This window comes from Athene noctua, chromosome 1 (genome assembly GCF_965140245.1).
Source record: "Athene noctua chromosome 1, bAthNoc1.hap1.1, whole genome shotgun sequence".
NCBI classification, from domain to species: Eukaryota; Metazoa; Chordata; class Aves; order Strigiformes; family Strigidae; genus Athene; species Athene noctua.
The window spans coordinates 12410425-12438150 of NC_134037.1; the positions used below are offsets into that span (position 1 = coordinate 12410425).

At 44.9% G+C, this 27726-nt stretch overlaps 1 protein-coding gene across 4 annotated transcripts in view; it reads left to right on the top strand.

Annotated features, from left to right (window-relative positions):
- Positions 1 to 801: 801 nt before the first annotated feature.
- The window catches only part of LOC141955916 (uncharacterized), a 30102-nt gene continuing 3177 nt past the window's right edge, over positions 802 to 27726 (top strand). For 3 of the 4 annotated variants that reach the window (XM_074895583.1, XM_074895584.1, XM_074895587.1), the window contains exons 1-9: positions 802 to 1295; positions 10727 to 10786; positions 11789 to 11879; positions 13332 to 13400; positions 15274 to 15489; positions 16952 to 17026; positions 18608 to 18706; positions 25706 to 25812; positions 26522 to 26641. In XM_074895583.1, coding sequence (XP_074751684.1) covers positions 990 to 1295; positions 10727 to 10786; positions 11789 to 11879; positions 13332 to 13400; positions 15274 to 15489; positions 16952 to 17026; positions 18608 to 18706; positions 25706 to 25812; positions 26522 to 26641 — 1143 coding nt within the window. In that variant the 5' untranslated portion in view covers positions 802 to 989. The remainder of the gene's footprint in view (positions 1296 to 10726; positions 10787 to 11788; positions 11880 to 13331; positions 13401 to 15273; positions 15490 to 16951; positions 17027 to 18607; positions 18707 to 25705; positions 25813 to 26521; positions 26642 to 27726) is intronic. The other variant, XM_074895586.1, reaches the window with a different exon arrangement.

The following is a 27726-nucleotide window of genomic DNA, read 5'->3' on the forward strand; positions in this document are numbered from 1 at the left end:
CCAGTGAGTTTGTGCCAGGTGTGACACACGACAACGCTGAGACACACACTACTGAATGAGGGGTTTATTCCTTCCTTCATTGCTATTCACTGCTTATGTCGCAGAGGTTGTCTCTCTAGATTGGCCAAGATAAAGTACAATTTGTCTCTTTAAAAGAAGCTCTATGACTTTGAAAAAAACTTTCTGTGAGCATCACCTGCACTTATTCATCAGGTGGGTGGAAAAATTTTCCATCCAGCAAAGAAAAGAGGTCTGTGGTTTGAGGCACTCTGCTTCGCGTTCTGCTAGCGGTGGTAAGCTGTTATTTCTCTGAGGATCAGTACTAGAGAACACATCACGCGCTGCACGACATAGGCAATTCTTGTAATCCTCACAGGGATGCTGCTCGATAATGACATATTCGTAACGGCGCCCGAGAACAGAAGCACATTCCTGAAAACTCTTCTGTCTAGACTGGAGAATTTTACCGAAATGCGTCACTTGTGGACATCCCTGTGCGACCCCATCCTCAACCAAACATCTGCTCTCAAATTAATGCCGATGTCCGCCGCTCCGCTGCTTTGAACCGCATCGCATTCGCGGTAAATCTACCACTTCCATTCTGACATGGAAAAGACCCACTCGGTGCATTAACTCCTTCCTCCACCCTCGGAACAGCCCCCCCGCAGCCACCGCCGCCGCCCGGGGTCCCACGCCCCCCCGCGCCGCACCGCACGGCGCAACCGCCCTCACGGCCAAACCCTTCGCAACGAGACTCCCGTAAGCACCGACGTGCCCGCGCCCCCCCGAACCCCCCCCGACCCCCCCCGCTCCTCCGCCTCGACCAGCCGGTCCCCGCGCCCGGCGCGGCTCCGCAGCCGCACTGGTGCCCGCTCCTGGCTGCGGCAGCGAGCGCGGCTCCGGCACCAGCCTCCCGTGCGCGGCGGAGCGGAGCGGAGCGGAGCGGAGCGTCCCCGCGCCCCGGGGGAGCGGCGGCCCCGGGGGCGGCCATGCTGGGCCCGGCGGTGCGGCTGGCGCTGGGCGCGGGGGAGCTGGTGCCGGCGGCGGCGGGGCTGCCGGGGCGGCTGCTGGCCCTGCTCTGGCCGGCGCTGGTGCTGGCGGCGGCCGCGCTGCTGGTCCTGCGGGGGCTGCGACGCGGCCAGGCCGCACCGGGGACCCGCCGCCGCCGCCGCCGAGCCGCCGGGGAGGCGCAGGAGGAGGAGGAGGAGGAGGAAGATGGCCCCGCGGGGGCCGGCGGCCGGGCGGCCGGGGCGCTGCCGGCGCGGCAGCCGGAGGAACAAAGGCGCCCGGCGCAGGTAAGGGCGGCGGGGGGCTTGCTCCCTGCCCGGCACCGCGGGTCACCCAGGGACGAGCATCCTTCCCTCCCTCCTCCCCTGCATCTTTGCCTCCTGCCTGGCTTGCTCTCTGCAGCCCCGCCGGGCAGCCCGGGCTGAACCCCCGGCTTCCAGCCCCAGCTGGGCTACAGCCGTCCCATCCATCCCACCCCATCCCACCCCACCCCATCCCACCCCATCCCATCCCACCCCATCCCACCCCATCCCATCCCACCCCATCCCACCCCATCCCATCCCATCCCATCCATCCCACCCCATCCCACCCCACCCCATCCCACCCCATCCCATCCCATCCCATCCCACCCCATCCCATCCCATCCCACCACATCCACCCCACCCCACCTCATCCCACCCCACCCCATCCCATCCCATCCCACCCCATCCACCCCACCCCACCTCATTCCACCCCATCCCACCCCATCCCACCCCATCCACCCCACCCCATCCCATCCCACCCCATCCACCCCACCTCATCCCACCCCACCCCACCCCATCCCATCCCACCCCATCCCATCCCATCCCATCCCACCCCATCCCATCCCACCCCATCCACCCCATCCCATCCCATCCCATCCCATCCCACCCCATCCCATCCCATCCTGCACACCTGGGCAGCCTGTCCAGCCGCGTCCCAAACCTCTTTGGGCAGTTTAGGGGGTTCAACATTCCTCTCTGAGCCCTGTGGTGGCATCAAGGTTATGGTGCAAGGCAGCAGGTTGCTAGAGCACCTTAGCTGGCCAGGGACCGCTGGTATCGGCCTTTCTTCTATCACTTTGTCTAACACCATAACTCCATATGGGCTTGATCCTGTTTGCCAGGAATTAAGAAAACTCCAGTTAGTGTCCATCATATTAAGAAGAAAGACATGAGTATAGTATCTCTGCTATGTTATTAATACAACGTGCTAATGATGTATATTTACTCTGAATCAAAGCTTTGTTATTTTTGTATTAAGACGTGATAGTAGCTGTGAGCTGACGACTGTAGCCACCTTGTCGGGTATATGTTGTGAGTTTGATATGATGCACCAGGATGAAGTTTCCGTGTGGCCTTGTCATGATTGTGTCTCTTTGACTTGCTGTAAGCTGTCTGTAGCAGAAAAACTCAGCATAAATTACAGAAAACAATTTCACCAAGGTATTGCAGTGTGGAAAGTAAAGCTCTCGGGAGAACCTACTGAACATAAGTAAGTATGTACTTTATGCATCAAGCATTTCTGAACATTTTCATCTGTAATAGTATCTCCTAGGTCTCACTTCTGAGAAAGAGAGACAAAATTAATTCACAGGGGTTTTTTTAGGTGGGCTCTAAGTGGTTTTGTTCTTCATGAACACAAATGTGTCAAGCTTTCCATCATGACACTAGTTTTCAGGGCTTTATTATTTAGTCATGGGAGTTTTAACTTCTAGTTGTATTATATTTTAATAGGCTATTCCATTTTAGGGGATTTTATCTTTCATCGGTGAGAACAGAATCTTGGCCCGACAGCATAGGTATCCCTGAATTAGTAAACAATTAAAAAGCAATCCGAACAGAACTGCCCATGTCAAGGGGTGAAGAGGGATATCAGTAACAATTTTATTATAGCTTTATAATTCTCAATAGTAGATAACTTGGCTGCAGAACAAATTAAAATTTTGCAGAGCTACCAATTATTGGAGGCAGTGAGGAACAGAAAGGGGTGGACAGCCACGTTGTTGTCAGAGACAGGCCTGGTGCTGTAACGGTGTTGGGGTTATTAGTTCCAGCTGAAGACATTGATTCAAATAGATATTTTCTGGTCAGAGATGCTGTACATCACGGGCCTGAATAACAGAAAGCAAAGCAGAGGAGGAAGAGAGAAACTGAAGGGATAAATTTGTTAGATAGGAATCTGCAGTTTCTATCATTAGTCTCATCTTTTGCTGCACTGAGTGGTTCCTACTCTTCAGGGGCTAGAGTTTAGCAGTTGCATTTACACAGAGTAGCATCATTCTCTATATAAGAGCCACTGATTATTCTGTAAGTGCAGAGGAGGCAAAATATGGTCCTAAGGAGGTGGAGAATGAGAAGAGGATGGTCAGGAAAAATAACTTAAAAGATCCTAAAGAACGATAACCTGGGAAAACCATCTTACATGCTGAAATGAAAAAATCAGGCTTGTCCTCCCATGATGATACCCTGCCCTTTCTCTTCGATGTTTCTTTTGTTTTCCTTTCCCTACCCCCCTTCTCCACTGCTCCTTGTCATTTCCCATCATGTTATCTCTGTCTTTGGAACATTATATCCTTGAGGCAAAAACTTTTATCTCCTTACGTAAGTGTAAAATGCTGCATGCTGCCTTGGCACTTAGCTGGTGCAAGGATGCCAGAACAGCAGAACACCTTTAATATGCCAGAATTTGCATATGAAAATCTCTAGCAAGGCAGCATCAGAGATATTATTAATAACAAGGTCTTCCATCCATAGACATGGCCAATGCCATAAGCTGGGGTGCGCAGGTATTACAGGATGGGAGCCCCTCTCTGCTGCCTGCTGAGGTATGAAGCCAAGAGATGAATTGCCTCCAGTGCTCAGGTGTGTTGATACATCCCAGCAGCCAAACATCTGCATATCCTGGAGTTGTGGATAAGTCAAGATCTTAATTAAAAGAAACTAGGTGGTTAATTATTTTTTCAGTTTGGGAATGCGCGTTTGCCAGTGATTCCCAGCCGCTGCCCCATGGGTGGGCTGTGAGCCTGCCTTCCTCGGAATCTGCCTTACAAGGGCCGCTTGTTCCTCTGGTGTAGGGCTGAGCTCCTTTCCTCTGCGTGCCCCTATCCCCTGCAGCAGTGGGCAGCCAGTGCCTGCCCAGGGTGCCTTCACCGGAGGGTGCAGCATGCCCTTGGCTCTGTGCGGGGCTCCTTCCCACCCTGCAGCTCCCAGCCACAGCCCAGCCCTCCCAGCCACCTCCATCCAAATGCTTCCAAGGTTCAAGTCACTAAAATGCAACAGTGCACGACTATGTTAGTCTCTCCGGATGCCAGTGGTGCTGGCAGGCAGCTTTCAAGCCTTTCATCTGACTACTTGTTAGCTTGGCATACAGCAGAGTAACAGTATGGAGTGATTTCTAGTCTCAGAGCAGGCTGTGCACTGTTAAGACCCAGTCTGAATTTCTTTCGCAGCCCATGTGAAATAAGTCTGTTGAACAAACTTTGTTCAAATGGATTCATGGCCTCAACACAATCATACAAGCATATTTTGAATGTGAATCTTATTATGCATCACACATAACAAGTTACATTCTGGCTGTTGTCACACACAAAGAAATCTCCAGAAATGATGCTAGAGGTTGTTTAGTCATTTTCAAAATAGTCTTTTACCTAATAAAGAGTCTTCTAGGAAATTTCTAACAAGACTTGCTGAAAGCCAACCGAGCTGAACAAGATTGCTGTTAAGTTTGGGGGTTTGTGTTTATTCAGAGTTTTTGGGATGTTCTGCTAATTGGACAGTTCAAAATAAGAGCATTTTGCACAAATGCAGTGATACCATCTTCCTTAGGCAACTTATACGAATATGTATTGTCTTACACATCCCAAAAGAAAGCTTTCTGCTTTTCACAAGTATCTTTATAAACTGGAGATACTTTTTGCCTCTTGCAGGGGTGGCTTAACATCACCAGAACTAAAGAGCAATCCTCTCAGCTCTAGAGGTATGCAGATAGACCTTTTCAGGTTATAGAATGCTCTTCATGCCAATGCAACACAGTTGCACAATTATTTTCGTGCAGTTGTCTTGGATGAGAATTGAAAACTATGCTGGAAGGTGTTGGAGTTTGGTAATTGCCTCAAAATGGAACCTTGATCCCTTGTTGTAATGCTGTTCTAATTAATTCAAAGAGCAAATTCCAGGAAACTAATTTCTTCATCCCTCCTTGCAACAGTGGTTTTAATCTGCTCACACTAGGGAAGCTCTTCTCTCTTTCCCCAGACATCTCATCAGATGACAAGAGCAGCTGAGCCGAGGCAGGTGCCTGTCAGCTCCCCGTATTTATGGCTGCGGTCTATGGCCTCTTGTGTATCCTGGGAAGGCTGGCCAGCAGGAGCATATGTAATGTAGGCAGGAGCATTTTAGGGCTACTTCTCTAATTTTTCCTCTCAGAATTGCCTTTGGATATGAATAGCCACAACTGCAGTTCCAGCTCCTGCTACTTGTCATCAGCCTGTATTTGTTACCTGTTAGTGCTCAAGGGACAACTTCATCCCTGGGAATATGTGCAGAGGAGCAGGTTTTCTGTGCTGATGGCTCGGATCCTCTTCCCGAGGTTGTCGGAGCATCCACTTGATGGGAGCACCACCTCTTTCTTTCCTCTGCCAGGCATTTTAAACGAAGGGAGAAATTTCACATATTCCCAGTGCGCATGTGCCATATCATTCTGTCTATTCATTGCATGTGTTTCCCGTGTAATTTTCCCTTCCAACAGACTCTTTCCTACTGGGAACACATTTATCTGAAGTGATTTTGTCAGGGAAAACTTTGTATTAACATATATCAATAATAGCTATTAATAAGGTGATTAATATCTACAGTATCGATCACAAACCAAGATCCTGCTCTTTTTTCCCTCTCCTCTGCAGGTACGTGTGTGTAGTGTTGTGAGTAGGCATGGCCCAAAGAAGTGCATTTATGTTCCTCTGCCATGCATGAAGAGCCTGTTTCCTTTGCTAACAAACCCAATATGTTTTTGTGGGTTCCCATTGTCACCTTAGCGAAAACTGCCATTGTGTTATCCCTTCTCTAGCTATTAGGAATGAATGAGTAATTTTCTTTGAAGCTGGTGCCTTTCTGTCTCTGGTGGACTCCTGCTCTGCCTAAACCCCATCCTCTCTACTCTGACAAAAGCAGGCTTGTCCTTTCTCACTCACCTGGTTCCCATTGGCTTGGGAAATAAGTCTCTCAGGCTGAAGTCCATCATCGGCACAGGACCATGTGGCAAAGCCAGACTGGCCAGGATGTCTGCTTCCATTTATGAAAATCTGATTCAGAATTAATGAAACTCAGTGTGCTGCTTTATTTCCCAATGCATTTGTCATGCAGATTGCTCATTGTCTGCTGATGGAGCAATACAAGTGGTTGGCTGGCAGCAGCACTTTGGTTTGCTTACCCTGTGGCTGAGCCTGTGCTTCTGTGCACAAGAAAGGACCCATCTTCAGTGAGCAAACAGGGGACTGCAAGGGGTATTGCAAATATCCGACTCAGTGTGTGTGGTGTAGGGAGCAAAGACCAGATCTTCCAGAGGATGCTGAGAGAGATGAAAACATCCTGCTCAGTTTTCAGCTTGTTGAAGGTCTACCGAGAAAGCTGAAGAGTGCAGTGATATCTTGTTCAGTAGTAACACAGCATGCTTCAGGGACGTTATTTAGTGCCCTGGTTAGAAAGTAATTTTCTTTTTGTTCTTTTCATCCACATTCCACCCCCCCCCCTTTTTTTTTTTTTTTTTTTTTTAATTTAGTGCATGTTGGTTTTGCTGTACCAGTGTAGCCTTTTGGCTTAAGTCCACCACATTTATCTTCTGGTGTAACATACAATGAAAAAAAAAAAAAAAAAAAAAAAGGTGTAGTTTTTGTACTGGAAATGAGCACTAGGAAACAGTTTAATTGAAGTATTTCTTAAATCTGGAAATGGTTTTGTGTTCACAGACCCCCTGCCAGGATGGGGTAGTTTTGCTTCCTTTCATTTCCAGTGTCCAACCCACTTAATTTGAGTTTTCTGAAAGTGGTAGCTGAAAACAATTTTCTGAATCTTTATTCATGTTCTTAAACGAATTCCCTGATTTCCAATGTGTGAAGCATATAATAGCTCCCCTTGAATTTCATACGCTGAGTTTATTTTGTCCTAGTATCCCTCTGCTGGGGAAACCTTTGCATGCGGTCTTAAGGAAGGCAATTTTAAGCACCTTCCCCAAATGGGACAAAGGGCAGTTAGTGAACCTGAAGCTAATGTTCACACAATTTTTAATTAATCCTGTAACCACTTGGTGGTACTGAGATTTGAAAGCAGGTTTTCTGAGCTTATAGACACTTACAAAGGTGTTCGGTTTTGTAAAAGTCTCTAGTCTTATGAAACTATTGAAGAGCATAAAGGTAAGTGTCTCGGGGTACAGTTTTATGGTTTCAAATACATGATTTTTATATTAATCATTAAACCCAGTATTTTTTACATTTGAGGTGCTATCACTTTGCCGTCTTTCTTTGTGACTTTATGTAGAACTATATTAACAATGTAAAATAAACTAAGTGCTAGCTCAAGAGAATAAAGGTTTCAGAGCAATCAGAAATACAACCTTAGGTTACATAAAAAGGAAAAAAAAAGGCAGGGGGTGGGGGGGAAATCCTGTTCCACTGGGTCACGAACCAAATGGCCATGAACTAAAAATAATCTTTCTATTGTTCCACAGAATGTGAGTAGAAATTAATATGCTAAGTCTGATTCCACTAAAAGTCCCGATTCTGTTTCTCTGCATATATTTAATGTATTTGGAATTTCAGTGATGACTCTATACAGTCACTTAATGTGGTGGCTTTAGATGTGTTCTCCCTGTACAAAACTACATTTTTCATTAAGAAAAAAATTACCCTGACAAAATTCATTTCTCTTTAATGAGTCCATCAGGCTAAGTGCAATAAAATAATGAAAATTCCTTTTTCCTTTTCAGAATGGCAAAACGGCATGGTAAAGTGGCATGACTAATCCTGTATCCTAAGGGCTTCAAAAGGGAAGAATGGGGTAGGGTGGGGTTCCTCAGCCATACAGCCGGTTTACTGCCTGAAAAGGGGTTGGATAGAGGCAGGATTTGATGCAAAAGGTCAGGCTAGAATAATACCTTTCCCCTGAAAGGAAGTTGAACTCTGTAAAAATACTTGGAGGTGAAAGGGAGTTGTTGCTATTACTGAAGGGTGGTGGGGGAAGCAACAGATACTCCAGGTTGAAAGAAGAGCATCACCGGAGTAGTGGGGTATTTCGTGATCATCAGTCAGAGGTCTGGTTTGGTGTTTTTCTTGCACTCAGCTGCTCATTAGGAAGGATGCAACAAGGTTCAGGAGTCCCAGGCGGGTATTTAGGGCTGAATAGCCGTTCAGTCAGCATGAAGACCCCTGGGATACAGTAAATGCCTGTCAACAGTATATTTTTAACCTCTTAGTCAGTGATGGAGAGAGAGAGGGATGTCTGCCTAGCAGATGAAATATCATTTAAGTAGGAAATGTTGTGCTTGTCTGGTAAAAGTATACAGCAGTCAGATTGGCAAAGCATTAAAACAAAGTGCTGCAATTTTTCCAGCTTCTTGCTTGCTGTCATTTATATGGCGAGAAGGCCCCAGCTGAGACAAGTCTGTCAGAGCCAATATAATTTGTGTCTTCCCTAATTCTCTATTGCACTCAGCATTTTCCCTCTGGAGTTCTCCCTGCCTCTGTGAGGGCTCCGTACAGCCTCGGGCTGTGCTTACTTATGGCAGCCTGGGGGAGGAAGACAGTTGCATGTCCTTAATCTTGACACCTCCTCGTCTCTGTAGTCCCTCATGCTTGCAGAAGTGTCTTGATGTAAAGAGAGGCTAACAGAACGTGGGATGTCTCATCCTCTTCATGTGTCTGAAAGAAGGCAAAAAAGCATCCTCCTCCTTGCCTCACTGTTGGCAGTGCTGTTTCTTTTGCCAATGGTAGCAGTCTGAATGAAAGTGCCTTAATTTGGGAGGTCCATTTGCAAATCCTCTAGGAAATGGTGAAAATTTCCTTATGAGAACTGGGAAATCACTAGGGTTTGTTGAGATTGGAAAGGAATATTGGGCTTACATGTTGTGTGGCTTCAGCCAATCATCCCTTCTTGTATTTATCCCATAAGGTTCAGTTTTTCTGAAGTCCTGTGTCATATAGTGAAAAGTCACCCCCCAAAAACATTTTATATTGCATAAGAATTGTTGTTGGCTATGACGTGATCTATTTATATTTTCACACATTTAATTGGACAGAAGCATATGCTGAGAAAGACAGAATATTGTAAGCGAGTGGCTCAAATTTTCACCAAAATTCTGCTGGTTTTGTATTTTATGTCTGCCATCCTATGTGAGAAGCTGCTTCCCTCCCTGCTGCAGGCAGAGTGGGAATTTTTTCCTTGAGCAGAGCAGGATATGGAAAATGGTCTGTTTTGTGGTGGGCTTTATGGAGTGCGTCTAGTAAATGAATCTGAGCGTCTCAGAAGAGAGATGACTGCTCGGAGGAAAAAAACAAAGATGGCCTTGCTAACTGTTAAAAAATAGTGCTGGGTTTTAATACAGAAGTAATTATTTTACTAGTGAATATGCAAAAAATATAATTGTAAACAATTATATTGTTTACAATTGACAGCTAAGGGAGATGAAAGAGATGTGGACCACTTGGTTTAAGCTTCTAATTTGAAGGTGGTGGAATTACTGATGTAATCAGGCAGGGATTTTGGCTCCTGTTACTGTGGTATTCACTGGAAGACCCAGAATCAGTGTTGTCTGTGTGTTCAGAGTAGTATGTTGCACAGTCCGAAATTTTGGGGCTTCCCCTCCTAATGACTGCAGTGTGTCAGTTGAACACCAGCCTGCTAGGTCCATGCTACACCCTTGCCCATCACAAGCTTGCAACTGTCCAAGTTTCCAAGCCAGCACCTTCAGGGATGAAGATTTGCCAGCATTCAGGTGCCTGTCCAACTGTCTTGAACAGGGACTTCAAATCAGACCTTTCTGAGATTTGTGAATAATAGTTCTAAAATCTCCCAAATACCAAAGAGCTAAGCATTTACAGGCTGAAGGACTGCAGCTGTCTCAGCTGCAGATTTACATCCTCCCACCCCTGTAGCTGGAGGTTGGCCATTGAGAGTGAATTTTGAGACAGCCGAGACATTAATCAAACTGTAATTTGAAAAGTTCTTAAACTTTCATGATTTACTTTACAGGATCTAGGTAGGACAAAAGCTATGCTTTTAGTTGGTCAGATACACTTGAGGGGGAACATAAGATCCACCCCAACCAGTAAACAAGAATTACAATAAGCCTTCTCCTGTCTATGCTGCTTTTTTAAGACAGGCTTACCCTGTTTGAAAAACAACTTTGATCCTAGACAGATCTTAGGATAAACCACAAATATGTCTGCTTTGGAATAAATCTATGTGGGGTTTCTGGATTTACATTCATAAAGGTTTAACTAACACTAATTAATTTGGAATAAATTAATTCAGATTGGAACAAGGCCATAAATTCCAGCCCAGATTTGTACTGAAGGTTATTCAGCTGTGTGTTTCAGCCTATCATATGTATTATAGGAATGTATTAATCATATGCATATATATATTTACACATACACGCACATGCACATATAAATTCCATAATGCTTTTTTTACTGTCCATCTTCTAGGTTCCAGTGAATGGCCAGCTTATAACATCAGCCAACAGCAGAGAGAAAAAGGTCCTCAAGGTACCAGTAAGAATTTGAGAGTTAAATATTATCTTTCAAGAGACACGTTTTAAGAATGCTTCTTACTTGATATCCTTTTTAAAGATAATTCATTGTTTCTGTTGTTGGAGCACTTAAGAGATCGCTTAGGAACATAAGACCGAGTGACTCTCTGGCACAGTCACACTGTGGTCCTTGTCACTGCCACCACGAGTGGGATGGTCTCATGGTCCAAGCCCAGAAGTGGGAGCTGGGATCTCCTGTTTTTCAGTTCCAGGGACATTTCCTTGGATCTGGGCAAGGGTTTTCTCTTGGGCATTGAGCATTTTTACTAGGGTTGAGGAAAGTGTCTGTGTTTTACAGCCACTTCCAAGTGAGGAGCAGGCCCCCAGCTTGGGCAAAGAAGCGTGTTCCTAGCAGGGGTATCCTGCCTTGGAAAAATCAAGAACCGCTGTGTTAAAACTAGAACATTCAAAATTGAAGTCTTAAGATTAGCTCTACTGTTTCATCAAGCCATATGAAAATGGCCTCAGCCACTGCTATACCTTTCAGATTAGTGTAAACTACAGAAACCTTCATTAACAATAGGCTGTTCCAGGGTTGGGTGTTTTGCTTAAGCATAGGCAGGGTCCTAGCTCTTGTTTTCAGTGTGGCTGATTGTAAAGGGGGTAAGTAATTTTAGGTTTTACTCCTTTATAGGAAGACAATTAGGAATGATGAATGCAAATCTTACTATAGAGTAGGTGCCTGAATTAAAATGTGAGCTTTTTAGCCTAGCAGGCTAGAAAGGTAAGACAAATTTTGTAGACCAAAATCTGTAACATGCATTGGTTTGGAGTTTGCAATAAAATCTGCTCAGGAAGACTTCTGCACCCACTTATAGACTCCATTGACCTACTGCTCTCTAAGTACCACCATGTGGTCTCCATTTCAGAACTATTGCTCTGACTCTTTTTTCCTTCACGATGAAATGTAACAAATACCTGTTATATCTTTCTGCCATGTATCTCCTGTATTCTGTAGCCTAAGAAGAAGAGGAAAGCCCAGTGCTCAGACAAGGAGGTCCCAAAAGATCTGCTTTCTGTGGAAAAAGACAAACTGCAAGAGGAGGAAGGTAACAAAAGATTGGGTTGTTCTGTTATCTGATTTATATTACTGAATAATAACATGGGAAGAAATATGCTAAAAGCGAGGTCTTCTCTACTATTCTAGCATTCTATGTCATGGGGAAAAATTGCCAGTTTGAGAGCTATTACTACATGTAACTACACAGACGGGAACCTTGTGCTTTCCTGCCACATTTGTCAGGTACTTACTGCATTCACGTGGATGGCAGATCTGCAGATGAGGAAGCATCTCTGAAGTGGCCAGAGGTCCACTGGGTAGCGGGGTCCTGTCTTCAATGCTGTTACTCTAATCCTGTGGCCTCTGCCAGGCTGATACACAGCTGAAGCTATGGTCTTCTCAGGCAGTGTTTTGTTGTGCCCATGATTGAGGCTGCTAAAGGTGCTGGGGTAATATACAGCCAGTTTCTAGCATGCCTGTAAACAAAGCCAAGATCTTTGGTTGCAAGCAAATCTGCAGAGAAATCTAGCAGAGGCTAGCAAGGCTCAGACAGCTAGAATTTAATTGGAAAACACACTGCATCCCATGAGCCCCCCCTCTGCCTCCCCCCACCAAGGGTCATATTGAAAACAACAAATTCTAAGCTTTTCTGGGCTTAAAAGATTATAATGTGATTAGCGTGGTGGTGAGAGCAAGAGAAGCCCTTGCTGCTGTTGGACTGGAGTCCTCCCAGTGGGCCCTTGTGTCAGGGGCAGAGTGCCTGCAAGGCTGCTGGAGGAGAAGGGCAAAGAGCAGAGGCTTTCTTCAAACAGATGTTTAGGCTTCTTGAACAGATGAGCCAGATGAAATGTTTCATGTGTTACTGTTACTTGGACACGCTTCGGAGAAAGGTATTTGTCTTGGTGAAATCCAGGGACTGTGTTTTTCCCTTTATTAACCATTTGTGCCTGTCCCTCCCCTGGCTTCTTGGGTCATGGAGAGCATGTGGCAGAATGTGGCACCACTGGTGTGGATGGATGTGTGTGGAAATGGACTGCATGGCAGAGGGTCTCCATATTGCAGAACGAGTCTTAGGGTATGTTCAGGGCTAGAGAAAGCCCGTAAATTGAAGCCTTGCTTGATAGTTAAGATTTTCATGAACTTCTCTCTGCTGTCAGATATACAAGGCAACTGATGCTCTGTTGTGACATCTCCCCTGAGGGAAAGGGGTGTCACATCAGGCTGACAAAAGGACAGAAGAATATGTGCAGTTACATGAGTCAGGACACATGACAGACAGGTTTGTGATGGTGATTTCTTATGTAACATGTTTCTGCAGAGACAGCAAAGGCTGCACACAGGGGAGATGATACACAAGACCAGGGCAGCACTCGCTGCCCTGATGTTACTTTTACAGCCAGCATCAGAAACTGTCAGCTAGCTATTGACCTTGGTGCTAAGCAGTAAAGGCAGTAAAGGAAGTTTTTCGTTAACTTCAAATGAACTTTACTTTGTGTTGTAGGAGTTTGGCAGACCAAGATCAGCAGCCGAGAAAAGAGACATTTAAGGAAGGAAAGGCTGAAACAAAAAGGTAAATGTACAGGCTCAGTTTACACACCTGATACGGCTGGACTTGTCACCCCTTCTCACCTCCCAGAAAATCTTTCTGTTTGCTCTGTTCATCATTTGGCAGCAAAATCTTTACACTCATTTAGGCTGTTTCCTCAAGAAAAGACAGCTTTGGGAGCTCTTACTTGGGAGCTTCCCTTTCACTCCAGGCTTTCATTAAAACAGAATATTATTTCATTAGAACCCATAGGACTTGGAAAGCAAATGTCTGCTAGATCTGAGATCTGCTAAAGTTTTGAGGTAATATGGAATAGCCACTTTTGTGTGACTTGATAGACAAAGTTTTTTGACAATGGCTGTATAAAAACTTGTGTGATTTGCTCAGTTCCAAACAGGTTCTTTAATCCAGGCCTTCCTAGAGTAAACAGCTATAAAGAGGGGATAACTCTTATCCTAATGAGATAAAATGAAACAACGTTTTGTGCTCAATCCACATTTTTCCTCTGGGGATGTCAAAGTGTCTGCCATTCACTTCTGACTGTATACATTTCTACTCATTATGTTATAACATCTGTATGAAAGCAGGTCATGGAATGAAGGCATTTGGAAATGCCTTAATTAGCTGTGATAAAATGATTAATATAATAGAGAAACCTGAAAGTTTAATATGTTAGTGTAATTTAGAAGCTAAGGTAGAAGTTTGGAATTGGGAGACAGAGCTGGATAAATGTGGGTGTTTGTACACTGTCTGCAATAAGACTGTCTTAAAGTGCTCTGAGATGCTCTACTGAAAATGAAGATCAGGGTAAGTGAACAGCAAATTTTAATCTAAAAATATGCAGGGATTTTGGGACCACTTTATCATTTCGATTATATTGAGTTAAATATCAAGAGTTTGGATTCTCAAGAGTTAAAGATCCACGTGACAGGCTCTAAGGGCTTAAGAGGCTGAGGTCTGTGCTTGACCTCCAGCAGAGTAGGTTCGTCCACATTTGGCTTTATTGATGTAAGTTGTCCTGTTGGCAGGTAGTGCCAGCTGCCTGTGCAGAAGGTTAACCATGCATGGTTTAACACTGAGCCCATGCTGGCGTTAAGTTCTTTGCTGTCCCAGGGCAAGGGAGCTCAGCAGACTAAGTCACAGTTGAAGCACCAGAAGTCTTTGGTGGAATCCTGGGTTGTGCACGAGACTCAACCAGGTGATCATGGTGGTCCTGCTTAGTGTGGACATTTACAAAGCAGTGAAATGTGCTCTTCCAGAAAGAAGTCCTAACCCTGCTGAGTGCTGATTGCTGTTTCCTAGCAGGGAAGAAGCAGCAGCAGCAGCATTAAGGTGTGTGAAGGTGGAGTTCATGCCAGCAGTGGTCCCTTCCCCACCAGAGTCACAGGAAAATGGAGTCCTAAAGCGCTTTGAGAGTCCTTTGAAACAAAAGATGCTGGAAATTGTTGTTGTTATTTATAATATCCGTATGCCTGGCACTGATTTATCTAGCAGCCTTGAACTGCCAACATCCAAGAGGTTTGCTTTCTTTTTCCTTGGAGGTCCTGCTGTCCTCTTTCTCTCCCTTTACTGCTCAGGGTCCCCAGCTGGACTGGAGGCCTTGAGCCACCCTTGCAGTCAGGGAGGGATGCCCAAGGCCTCTGTGGTCTGGCGTCATCCCCTGTGGGACTTGTTGCTGGACTGTGTGGTGCCTTCCTTCTCACATGTTTGCTGCTTCAGTGTCCCATCCCAGGGGCTCTGCTTTACTGTCATTGTATCTGTAAATAATTTCACTTGGAATATAGCCATTACATCTGATAGGTTTAGATCAGGCTTTGCTCTGTTGTTTCCCCTGTACAAACTCCTCACTGTAATTAAAAATAATGATGACCCTGTGATAATGTTTATTCCTGAGAAGATCCCAGCAGAGCATCCCTGGGTAGCTCAGTGGTTGAGCCAGCCTTTGACTGGGATGAGAAGGGAGTGCTGTGGTCACTCACAGAGGACACCAGTGGCAGTGGAAAAGGTGTTGTCATTGCCAAGGCAGAGTGTGGGACTGCGCTGAAGGCCTCAGGAGCCATACGGGAAGAATCAGCACCCTCCCAGTCAGAAGAAGATGTTTTCTCCAATGTAGGTGAGTGTTGACGTTCAAGGGTTTCAGAGGAAAAGCTCAATGAATTACTGCATCCCCAGAGTACAGCCCCACCAACATTCACCCTGCACACACACAGTGTTGTTCACCCCCTTTGAACCCTGACAGCTGTCATTTATTTTCCAGAAATGTGAAAAGACAGGTCTTTATGGCAGGAATTTCTGCTGTGTTGAAGACTACCTGCTGGGTGCAAGTTGTTTTCTACCCACAGCTATTTAGTGTTTGGTTCCTTTGCAACCAAACTCTGTCCTTCCAAGGATGCTTACACCTAACCATCAGTTAGACTTCAGGGTGTATCCATGAGTTTCAAAGCAGTATAAGGCATGGTATTCCTAAGTCAGTTTGGGTATTTAATAGTGGGAAGTAGTCTGTTTGTGTCAGTGCTATGCTGTACCTACAGTTTGCCCAGCTTCCCAGCTGATTCACCCCTTGTTGGCATCCAAAAAAAGTAATTGAGAGCAACTTTGGGTATCAGTTGTGTTGTTGGAACATTCTCTGTGTAGCATAAGCTGGAGGTGGGAAACTTTGTCTCTAAAGCCTCAGACACCTTTAAAACAGTGAAGGGATGGATTGGCAGGTCATTAGGCTAGCAGTTAGGAGGTGCTGATACCAGCTCTCTCACTGGTATTTGATGACTTTTTGTTTCCATCATGGTTTAATTTTTAGGGCTAAGTTATGTCTCACATTGTATTTCTTCTGTGGGTGATACTGTAGATTCTAGAGCAATACCAATAATAAATAACTATGTGGTAATTGGACCTTTGTATCTTTCTTTATGTCTCTCTTCTTGCCTTCTTAGTGGGGTGGGAGAGTTATGAGTTAAAAGTTAAAGTGGTTAATACTGCTTCTTGGTTAATTTTCAGAAGCATTTGATTTTCATTACACTCTCACTGATTAATGAAGCTAGATGGCTGGATTGATTGGTATATAAGGCCATATGATGACTCACCTTCAGTAGCAGTAATCCAGTACTCTGGTGATTCAGAATATGGTTTTAGGTTGCCCTTACATGAGTTGTTTTCTCTGCTAGAGTCCTTTTTTTTTGTAAAGTATAGCGTTGGCAGAGGGAGGATGTTAGTACCATTTTTTACTTTAATGCTTTCAGAAGGCCAAATTCCAAGCTGACACATGATGACAACTTCTGCCATAAAGGGGACAACAGTTCAGATGAGTGAGGAATTTAATTAAGTCCAGAGAAGTGCCATGCTGGTGTGACATGCACTTTGAAGGGCTAAGAAGGGGTACATGGCAACTGGGCTGGACTCTGTCCATAGAAGATGATAATTTCTCCTTGCTTGATTCTCCTCTAGCAACAGCAGGCTTGGGATAGAGAGAACATGGAAGGGCTGTAATGAGATTAGGAGTGTCAGGTAGAAACTGCAGTCGCCAGCTGTGAATGTGACATCACATTTTGGGTTACTGTTTGTTTGCTTTTTAAATGCAGGAACATGGGATATTGCAGAAGTAAAATCTTGTCCTGTGACCTTTGGGACATTATCAGAGCTGTCCCGGGAGTTAGGTGAGTGGTCTGTCTTTGAACTTCTATCTGAATTCTTCTATTGCTTTCTTAGGTGCTTGGCTTAAAAGTACTCTCATTGCTCACATATGGGTCTTCTCCCTTGGAGCCACATTTCATTAGTCACTCTGCCTTGCAGAGCTTGCTCGCATCTGCAATCCAGAGTACCAGCATTTTAAGGAGTGACATCGGAACATTTTATTGAGTGCTTTCCAAACTCATGTCTCATCTTGGAATAAATAAAAAAAAAATTGCCTCCCCAGCAAATTCTTTCTGTTAGGTTTACTTGCATAGAAGGTTTCTGTTGTGTTCTGATGACCAACAAATTCAGAGCATTTCAGACTGAGGGAGGGAACAGATGCCCAGGTTGGAGAGGCCCTGTTAGAGGCTGCCTAACCAGCAGCTTCCTCTCCAGCACAGCGAGGGATTTTCAGCTTGAGCCTCTCCATGCATGGCATCGAGAAAGATGGAAGATCTCCTGGTTTTGCATTAACTTGAGCCTCATTTCTGGACTTTACTTTGCCTCTATGCAACTGTCAGTCCTTCTCACTGCCTGACTATCAGCACTCCTGGTTTATACATTCTCTGCCTACCAGAAGCTCAGATTTGTCTGGAGCTCCAACTACCTGACGAATGCAAAGTCTGGTCCTGAATCTTTTAGAGATGCTAAAGGCAAGCATAGATACATATAGATAGACATCCATTCACAAAACAGCATGTGCATTGTAAGCCAGAATGCTGAAGTTTGCTTCTAAAGCCTGGCGTGGTAATCAATATAATACACGCCATATTTAATCATCTGTTTTCCAACACTGCATCCAGGGATTCAAGCAGTTCCTGAACAGGGAGAAATATTTGTTAACATCTGCATTTATGCAAAAAAATAATCAAGCTGATACAGAACAAAACTGCCTAAAAAAGGGAAATATTTAGGTGAAAGGAAGAAAGGAAAAATCCGAGATGTGGAAAAAAATCTGGTATATGAAAGAATTTAAGAAAACAGTAGTCGATTATGTACAGGCCTTAGAAAGGGTCTAAGAGGGGTCATTCAGGGAGGCATGTGAATCCTACTGGTTGTTTTAGTTGTTGAAAATAATGAAAAATAGGTTAACTTATTTTTCCTTCAGCAGCTCTCATCTGTGCTCTTTGTTGGAGTAATTCATTTGGTAATTATGGATTTCTGTTAGAATGAGCAGAAGCCCTCTCACGGAAGGTGATGTGAGTTGGAGCTGGATACATTGGATACAGCTTTTGTTCTGCAGGAACTATAGCTCCCTTCTTACTTTCCCAACAGAGATGTGTCAGCAGTTTACATCTCCGAATATTGTCAGTGTAGCCACTCCTGAGTGGGTTGCTTTTAATAACTTATGCATGCAGTGTCCTCGTCCAGCTTTCATTAATAAATCCATTGTGCTGATCAGCACAGATTAATGTGGTTTAAATTACATAGGTATCATGACATTGTGAGCAGATAAAGGCACAGTTAATTGGTTTTAATAATATGAATATACCTATGTGATTACCTTTTAGGTTTGGGGTTTTTGTTTGTTTTTACTTTTTAAAAAGACACTTTCCTGTATGCAGATAACGTGAAGAGTAAATCCTCTGAGGACAGTCCTTCCAGATGCTGTTGGCACGCCAGCTCGACTTTCCTCCCTGCAGATGATGCATGGCAGGGGCAGGGTACACCTCTTTGCTCTTTTCCTATTGAAAGACAAGTGTACTAATGCTGATATTCTTTTCAGTCTGTTTCCTAAGTCTCAAAAATGAGGCTCCACTTCCCATGTGGCTCATTAGCACAAGGCTAGTAGAGGTAAGGGAGAAATTCAGTCTGAGTCTGGTTTTGGGCAGGTGCCCAAAGCTGCTGTGAGCTTGGTCAGAGCAGTAGGCGCCCTGTGTGGGACCCTTGAGAAGGACAAGAATGTGCATTTTATTTATGTTTTTACTTATAAGGTGACAAAAAAGGGATGCAGTAGGTACAGTCTTGTTCGGTGCATACTGCTGTGCAAAGTGTAATTAGAGCTTCAGGGCAGCCAGATGAGCTGTAGGGAGGCTGTCTGAAGGCTCCTGTAGCCCAGTGTCCTCTCTCCAACAATTGCACATAGCAGCTGCTGGTGGATAAGCACAGGAACAGGGCAAGCACAGGGCGATCCCTCCCCACACCCAGCAGAGAGTGGTCAGGGACTTCCTGAGCCGGAAGCAAAAGTATGGGCTCTGTGCTTCAACAAAGCCCCACGTGTTAGCAATCATCTCAGATTACTGAATTTGTGAAATGAATTCAGAGTTGGGTTTGGTTTTCATAACTGAAGCATCGTGTTTCCCTCCCTCCCATCACTGGGTGGGGAAGGTGGAGCTGAGTGGTCCCTTTCCAGGCAGCCCCCAGCCTGGGCTCAGTGGGGTGGCCGCGGAAACGCCACAGGGAGGACAGGGTGCTGTGAGAGCATGAGGTACCTTTGCCAAAACTTAAAATTTCATCTGTAATACCCAGAACCCAGATGCAGGATCCTACTGCAGTGGACTGGCAATCAGGATTTCAGTCTTTTCATGACTGGTAATGTGTTGGGTATTTTTCTTCCTTTTAGAATCTGTTTGAAAGGCCATCATGAGTCCTGAGTGGCTGGAATAATTTGGCATGAACAGTGGTGGGTATTGGATGGCCTTTTCTCTTGACCTTTTGGTCAGGATTGAGTGAAGTATCTATTTATACTCCTGTTGAGAGGCCTTACCCTGCTCTTGCAGGAATGATGGCTGTCAAGCCAAGCCAGACCCCTTCTTGCTCTAGCTGCTCTGATTGCCTTACCTATAGGAGGACCCAGAGTGGCTGAATGCATTGAGGAGAAAAGACTGTGGTCATCTTGCTTCTCTGCCCAGCAGTAACTGAGACTCTGCAGCAGACACACCAGTTTGGCCAACACAGGAATTTATAAATAGAACAGTTTGCTTTAAAAAAAAACCAAAAACCACACAAAAAACTCCAACACCAAGCATTCCCTTCCCTTAGCGCTGTGTTTGTTTACCCCCACGTTGCTGCTGGTGAGCGCCCGGCCCTTTGTAACTTCTGAGCCCAGGCTTGCCTGTGCGGGAAGGAGGGAGGCAATGTAGGTACCTCTCCAGCAGCGTTTCCTTGCATTGCATTTAGCACATGTCACACTTGGCACACTCTGGATTTGATCTTCAGTTGCGAAGACAGGCAGAGCTCCCCTTTCTCGGTATCATGTCTGTCTGAGAGCAGAACAGATAGGGGCAAATTCAGCAGCTTGCTCTTGCAAACATAGGAGCAAAAGTATTTTGATGGAAAGCAGAAGTGGAAGGATTTCTGCCTGCCTTACAGTTTCTTAGTAGTAGTAATTTTTTTCCTTTGAATCATCAGCCTTGATATTGATGCAGAGGGGAGTGTCACAAACACATATTCCCTGAATTTAGATGAGGTAATGGTTGGCATTAAGGTCTGCGCTGCAGGCAAAATGAGCTCTTTGACAGTTAAACAAGGCCTGTTAGCTCTTGCAGGCCTGTGAACTAAAAAAATGCCATTCATAACCTGAATATGAGCTGGGGTCATTTTATCAAACCCAGATCAGTACATTTAATGAGTCTCTTTGTTCCATGATGGGCTGGTACAGAAGAAGGAGCTGGATGCTGGACTCCTGCCTCTGCCCCAGCTCACGGAGCAGCCTTGGCCAGCTCCCTACTCTGCACTGGGTTATGTTTTTGTGAAGTACCAGTGGTAATAACAACAGCCTAACTCACAAAAGGTTTGAGGCTTAAGTGTTGTCACAGCTGAAAGCTTATATACATAGAAAGAGGGAGGGTGTAGGTAAGGGAAATGAGTGGTCACCGTGATATGGGAGTGTTTAAAAGACTGATAACTTGGGCCGGTTTCAAAACAACACACTGCTAGGTTGACATTCATAATGATATATATTGACAATGGTCAGTCTGAATCATTGTTACATCAGGAATGTATGCCCAGTTCTGGGCTCCCCAGTACAAGACGGGCAGGGACATACTGGAGTGGGTCCAGCAGAGTCCATCATGTGTATGAACCCCTGATCGGGTGGTTGCCACTAGTCTGCCCGGAGAGTGTGGGCAAGAGGCAGTGAGTGGGTAAGAAGTGAAGTATGGGAAATTCCATGTATATGTAGGACAAAGCTTTTTCTAATGGTGAGGCTGGTCAGGCAGCAGAACAGGTTGCTCAGAGAGGTTTCAGAGTCTCCACCCTTGGAGATACTCAAAATCCAGATGGCTACATCCCTGAGCAACCTGCTGTAGCTGAGCCTGCTGTGAGCAGCAGGGTGGGACTAGACAGTCTCCAGAGGCCCCTTCCAACCTCAGCAATTCCGTAATCCTCGTTACAGGATCATGACTCTGTCATCAGCCATTGTCTCTGCATATTCAAACAATCAGTCCTTAGCAATCTCAGCCTTCATTAGCTAGGGCTATTCAGTGTCTTGGAGCTGAAGCCACATGGTTAGCACTGATGGCTGCAGTTCCTGCAGTCCCACCGGGAGATTGAGGTGGCCAGGACTCTTCCATGAGAAAAAGAGGCCCCAAAGTGAGGAACTTGTTTCATCTTCATTTTTCCCTGCTCATCATTAGTGTTTGCATACTTTTCATCCCTGCCACAAAGACAAAATAAAGAGGGGTGAATCTCTTCTGCTCCTGGCATAATTCATGTTATTTTAGAGCCTGGGAGCTGCTCTGGTTTCACCAGGCACCTTTCTTGCTTGTTCTGCAAGGTTGTTCTGGCTCCTCCTGCTCTGCCTCCTGTGCTCCACTTCAACAGCTTTACTGCTTGCAGGTGTTTCCCAATAACTGCCTTTGTGCACCTATACCACACGGCTGCTGCTGCCCCTTTGGTGACATTTATGTACTTATGCTTAGCTGCCTCACAAAACGCATTATAGTCTGTGGCTGGTTTTGCTGTTACAAAGTGTGTGACCTGCGCAGTGCAGCTGACTGGGCTGTTGTAGAGCGCTTGTGTCTGGTTCCAAGGCCAGCAAATACTAATTTTGTCCTGTACGTCTGCTTCTGAGTGCAGTGGACCTGTGCTTTGGCAACAGTGCAGGGCAGTCTCGTAAGATGCACATTCACAAATGCAGTGCATCTCATGACCATAAGGGCTGTCCTTTTACCTGTGACTTGGCATCTTCCCAATGAATCCTTCTTGACTGCCAAGGAGATTTTCCCTGAAACCTTCAGAAAGCTCCCATGTCTCCCAACTCCTATCCTTCCTTCTGTCCTGGGGTTAAAATGAATTTTAATTCCTTTGTTTCGTGGGAATAAGCAACTTCTTTCAATTAAAAGAAATCTTCAGTCTGGGATTTATTTGATATTTTTGCATCTACTGAATTATGCTGGAGGAAGGTGCCAAATGAGGGCCTCCCACATCCAGCTGTTGGTAGTAGAAATTTTGACCTGTAATACATAAATACAAGACTGGAAATTGTCTATCTATTTGCGCTGAATGGATTTCACTTGGGCTACAAGTGAGGGCTCAGAAAAGATCTGCGCTAGAACCATGCTCATTACAGCCAACTGCCCTTTGCAAAGGGATGGGATTTCTACAGCAGCCACAGAAGGACTTAGCACCATAGACAGTATGGAGTCCACTGATGATTTTGTGCTGCCAGATGAAGGGTTGCTTTCCTTTAGGTTTCTGCTGACCATATTGGAGGAGATCGTGCCAAAGAGGGATGCTGATAGTATAGGAACTGAACCTACTTTTAATCCCCATCTTGGTGACACAGTTTTGCTGCAGTAGTTTCCAGTTTTGTTTTCTAGGCCGGATAATTAGGTTCAGCCTGTAGAGTACTCTACCCTATCTATCAGCTGGCATAGAGAACCCATTGACTGTGTCCTCTGACCAGATCCTGCTGCTGTGGGGCCCTGTTTGCCTGCTCCCCAACACCTCCCAGGGTGCAGCCAGCTGCTCCTTGGCATTGCCCAGGCAGCTGGAGACCAAGGGCATTTGGGTGGTTGGCACTGGGATGGACTTTCTGCCTGCAGAGGTGCTGGCAGCCTCCCTGATTTCTGAAGACACCTTCAACGTAGTGCCCTTCAGGATCTTAGAATTATCTTCATTACCTGGGGTATGTGGAAATCACCTTGGCCCTGAAATGTGTGCTGCAAATGGGACATGTTTACTGCCAGCAGGGAACAGAAAAATACAGCTCTGTGTGGAGCTGTTGGGGACAGAGGTGGGTTGCAAGAACCTAGTTGAAAAATCGAATTTAACAGTACCACTTTTGTAAAAATGAACAGCAAGAATTACCGAGAAGTTGGTTTATAGATGTGCTGGGAGACATCATCTGCATTAGTGCCAAAGCCATCAGGGGAGCAGGAATACTTGCTGCTGCACAGCACATTCCTTTTTGTGTTCATGGTTTTCTCCTACTGAAGGAATTACTGACCAGTTTTAGCCTGTGAAAGAATTTATGACCCAAGTATAACTGGTTGCTGATTTTTAAATATTAGACAATATTCAAAGTTTAAAACCATTCCAGGAGATGTCACTGTAGAAGGGAAATATGCTACACAACAGGAGAGGTTGTAAACCAGGCCTGTAGGATAAGTACATTTAATCCAATTTTCCCATCAAATCCAACAAATTGTAAAGATTCTTATATTGCACTTAATTTTACTCTGAGTTGATTTTAAACACCCCTGGGATATGGTGCTTTGGGAAGACTAATTCTGAGACAAGGCAGAGTCACTGCTGCCTGGCCAAGCCTCATGCCTACCTGCATGATGAGGGCAGAGAAGCATGAATGTAAGCCCACTGCAGGAAGTTGGCCATTAAAACTATTTTCGTGCTTAAAAATAAATACATAAATATATTTTTTGAGAGATCAGAAGTTAAGTGAAAATGACAGTCATGTTTTCCAGTGTGTCTTCTTTAAGTGACAGTCTGTTTTGTGGCAGAGCTGCTGCCGTGCAGCTCAGGAGGGACTGCCATTCCTGAAGTCTTGGTGCCATTTCACCAGTCCCTGTGTCATGCCAGGTACCTTTGTGGTAGCCAGAATTTGCATCCTCTTTAGCAGTAGCAGCATGGTTTTGCCTTTATTTTTTGCTGCCATGGCACACTTGTAGTATATTGGTGCAGAGGCAGAGTGTGCACTGCACAGGCTGAGGAGCTGGGACTTGCTGTGTCCTCACCCTGATGGACCTTGTGTAATAGTTATGGGGTGGGGAGTGCAGGTTGGGTATTGTCTTCAGCCACGACAGCTAAATTCTCCAGAGTTTGTGAGCCAGACCCTCAGATAAATGGGAGAAGCAGCAGAAGCTTTTTGGTGATGCTATCCCATGATACAGCTTACACAAACTATTCTTCAGACATTTGACTCATTCACGTGTATTGTGCATCTCTCAAATATAGACGCATTCATTTGCCTAAAATACTTAGACTATAATTTTATCGGAGATTGCATGCAAAAATACTTGTTCCTGTCCCTTTCGAAGAAGGAAAGAAATGCTGTCTACGTACAGGACAGGGATTTTAAACTGAGAAACTTGAACGATGTTTATAATCATGTTTATAACATTTGGCAGCGAACTTGACAGAGCAACATTTTGGAAACAGTCTTCTTTTATCATCCCCAGAATGCTTTTAGTTTTGGCCCTGCTTCGACTAGAAGTTTATCCATCTAGCTTTGGACTTTTTGTATTTGTTCTTATTTTAAGAGACGTGATCATCTAAGAGTTATTATTATATGTTGTGTTTTCAAAGTCTTTCTCCCTGTTGGGATAACATTTAAGATTGTTACATTCAAACCACTAAAAAATAATCAAATGGTCCTTTCAACATCTTATGCTGATTTATCTGTGTTTTTGCACCTCATTCAGTTTGAGCAAAGGAATTGGACTGGTCTGTTTTGCCTTCTTGCCTGAGGATCATTTGCCAGTGCTTTGTGGAGAGGCAACTGAGGGCTTGTGGCCAGATTTTCAAAGATACTAGATGCTGTCAGCTACAGAAATCTAAAAGATTTTCAAAAGTTTTTTGCCTAGCCCCCACAAAATGATCAGAATTGATGCAGGCTAGGTGTTACCTATTTCATGCATATTTAGAATTGCATGTTAGGGAGCTTTGGAAATATACGCTGTGATGGTGACTTTCTGGCTTATGTTCAAGAAAAGAAAATGGAAAAGGAAGATGAAGTCAAGAATGCACTTGATTCTAATTTTTTATAGGAAATAAAACACCAATGAGCATTAACAAATGCACAAATACTTTGCTAATGTTACTCTTCCATACAAATAATTGCCCTGAGGATGGTGTGTTGCAGTGAGTGGAAGAGCCTGCTGAGTCTGCCAATGTTTCTGGACATGCCTGAATCTTTCTCCATGAAATTAGAAGAAAATGTTTGACAAGTCATGCTATTAGTTTTATAAAGCTTCTTTTCTTGAAGCATAGGCTGGAAGGGATGGAAGGTTTTTTGTTCCTGCGTGTGTTTTTCTGCCCTTTAATTTTCCTCCTATCCTGAAGAGTGCAGTCACTAATTGTGAATTAGCAGTCAATGTATAATTTTTTAATACGTTGAAGACACATGTGCATACATGCACATCCAGACATCCCACTGGCAAGCAGAAAGATGACAGATATTCTTTGCAGCATTTGTGTGACTAGTGTGAGCCTGGGAAGTAGTATGGATTTGAACATAACTCATTCATATGTCATCCTAATAGAAGATCCTTCAGCAATTGACCTAGACTCTGACTGGAAGGCTCCCATGGAAGAGTGGGGAAACTGGACAGGAGATGAGGAGCATCAGACAGAGGACAAGAAGGAGAAGGTGAGGCAGTGGCGCTGATGACCAGGGGAGACCTGCTCCACTGGGGTCAGTCTCAACCAGACTGGGGTGTTGAGTCCACCCCTAGAGCTGGGCTTGTCTGGTTGGGAGAGCTTTCTCATGCTGGGATGAGGTGCTCGGCATGGTCACTCCCCTGACATGTCTGAGATAGCTGGAGCTGGAGGACACACTTGCAGGATGTGTGAGATGATTTGGGAGTTGGCTGGTTCTGGGGGTTCATCATCTGGATGGCATTGCTGTCCTGAGCAGCAGATATCAGGTGTTTGCCATCTCATGTGAATGCACTCTTTCTACTGCTGCTGACCTTCCTGAATACCTGCGGCTTAAAAGAGGTGTAGAGTCCACAGCTGACAGCAGCCTTCACAGCATCCCAGGCAGCTGGGACATATTTATTTGAGAGGGTTTGCTGATAGTGATACCGTCATAGTTTGGGTGGGGAGGTAGAAGCAGAAGGCTTGCTGTTTAAATGCTTTCTAGAAGCCCAGGAGAATGTCCTTCTTTGGCAGCAGTGCAAAGAGCACGCTGAGCTTTTTGCAAACAGCTGCCTTAAGCTGAGGTGTGTACCTTACCCATAGCCTGCTTGTACACTGTCAGCACACACTCCTGGAGATAGTAATTTTTTCTGAAAAAAAAAAAAAAAAAAGAATCAGCCATCTTAGGCCTCTTCTTATAAAATATCTGATGCTTTCAGGAGTTACCAAAAGGCAAAGCAGCCATTCATTTCTGCCTTTCTGGACTGGAAAGCAAAACACAGCGGAAGAAGAAGAAAACTGAAGTGAAGGAAGCAAGGGGTGGAGCTGGACTGTGGCATGTGAGTATTTTATATTCCCAGGGTAGTGTCTGGTTTTCCAAGAGCAGAGGGGGATGTCTTCTCCATTAAGATGATGTGACCTAAGGGGGAATTTTCTTCCTCTCCATCATCTGGCTTCCTCTTCTCTTTTCTCCCTGCCCTCCCATAAAAGAAGGGTGAACACAGTAACCAGTGAGTTTTTGCAACATGGTGTTCCCTAACATATTTACAAAACAGTTTGATTTTGCAGTGCAGAGAGGAGCAGATGGCTTTAATCATGGAAGAAAAAATGCTTTCTCAGGCAAATGCACTCCAAGTTCAGTGTACAACTGGTCTGTGTTTTAGCTATGGCAGAAGGTCACCTGGAGATATTAACAATGAATGGTTCCCAAAAGCCAGTGAAGATAAAGGTAGACTAACGTTATAGCAGTGAAAAGCTTATTGAGAGTAAAATGCCTGAGTGCAACAGAGAAAGGCTGCGGAAAATGTCAGCTCATTTGGGGTGGGAAGTACAAAGGAACAGTGTTGACTGGGTTTTGGATCAAGTCCTTGGCTGTGATGTCCTTGCTGCTCAGTGAAATGAGAAATGGTGGAGGGGTGGGACCCCCAAAATGTCCTAATTATTTTTCATTCACTTGTCACTGAATATGTTGCTCTGGACTCATACAGCTGTGTAGTATCATTTGTTTTCCCCTCACACCCACTGTGGTCTCTCCTGATCCTTGGGACAGTTTTGCTCCCTGGACTCATGATGCTCCCATTTTAAGGGAGAAGCTTTTAACTAACTGACCACAATCCACATGGTCATTAGGACAGCCCATCAGTTACCAGAGTGCTGTCAGATCACTCTCTCTTGCATGTCCAGTTTTTAGTTTTAGTTGCTAAAGCAATTAGTTGCTTTAGCTTTGTCCTTAATGAATAATCTTAATAGTGCTGTTCAGACTCCTCAGCACAGCACTGTTTCTTCTGGCATGTTTATGATGGGCGAGGAGGAGCTCATGTTGCACATCAGCCCCAAATGTTGGTGTCTGCTGCTGTGCAAGCTCATCCCTCTAAGATGGACATTAAAAAATTAAATTACTTATGAAGCCAGATATACAAAGGTG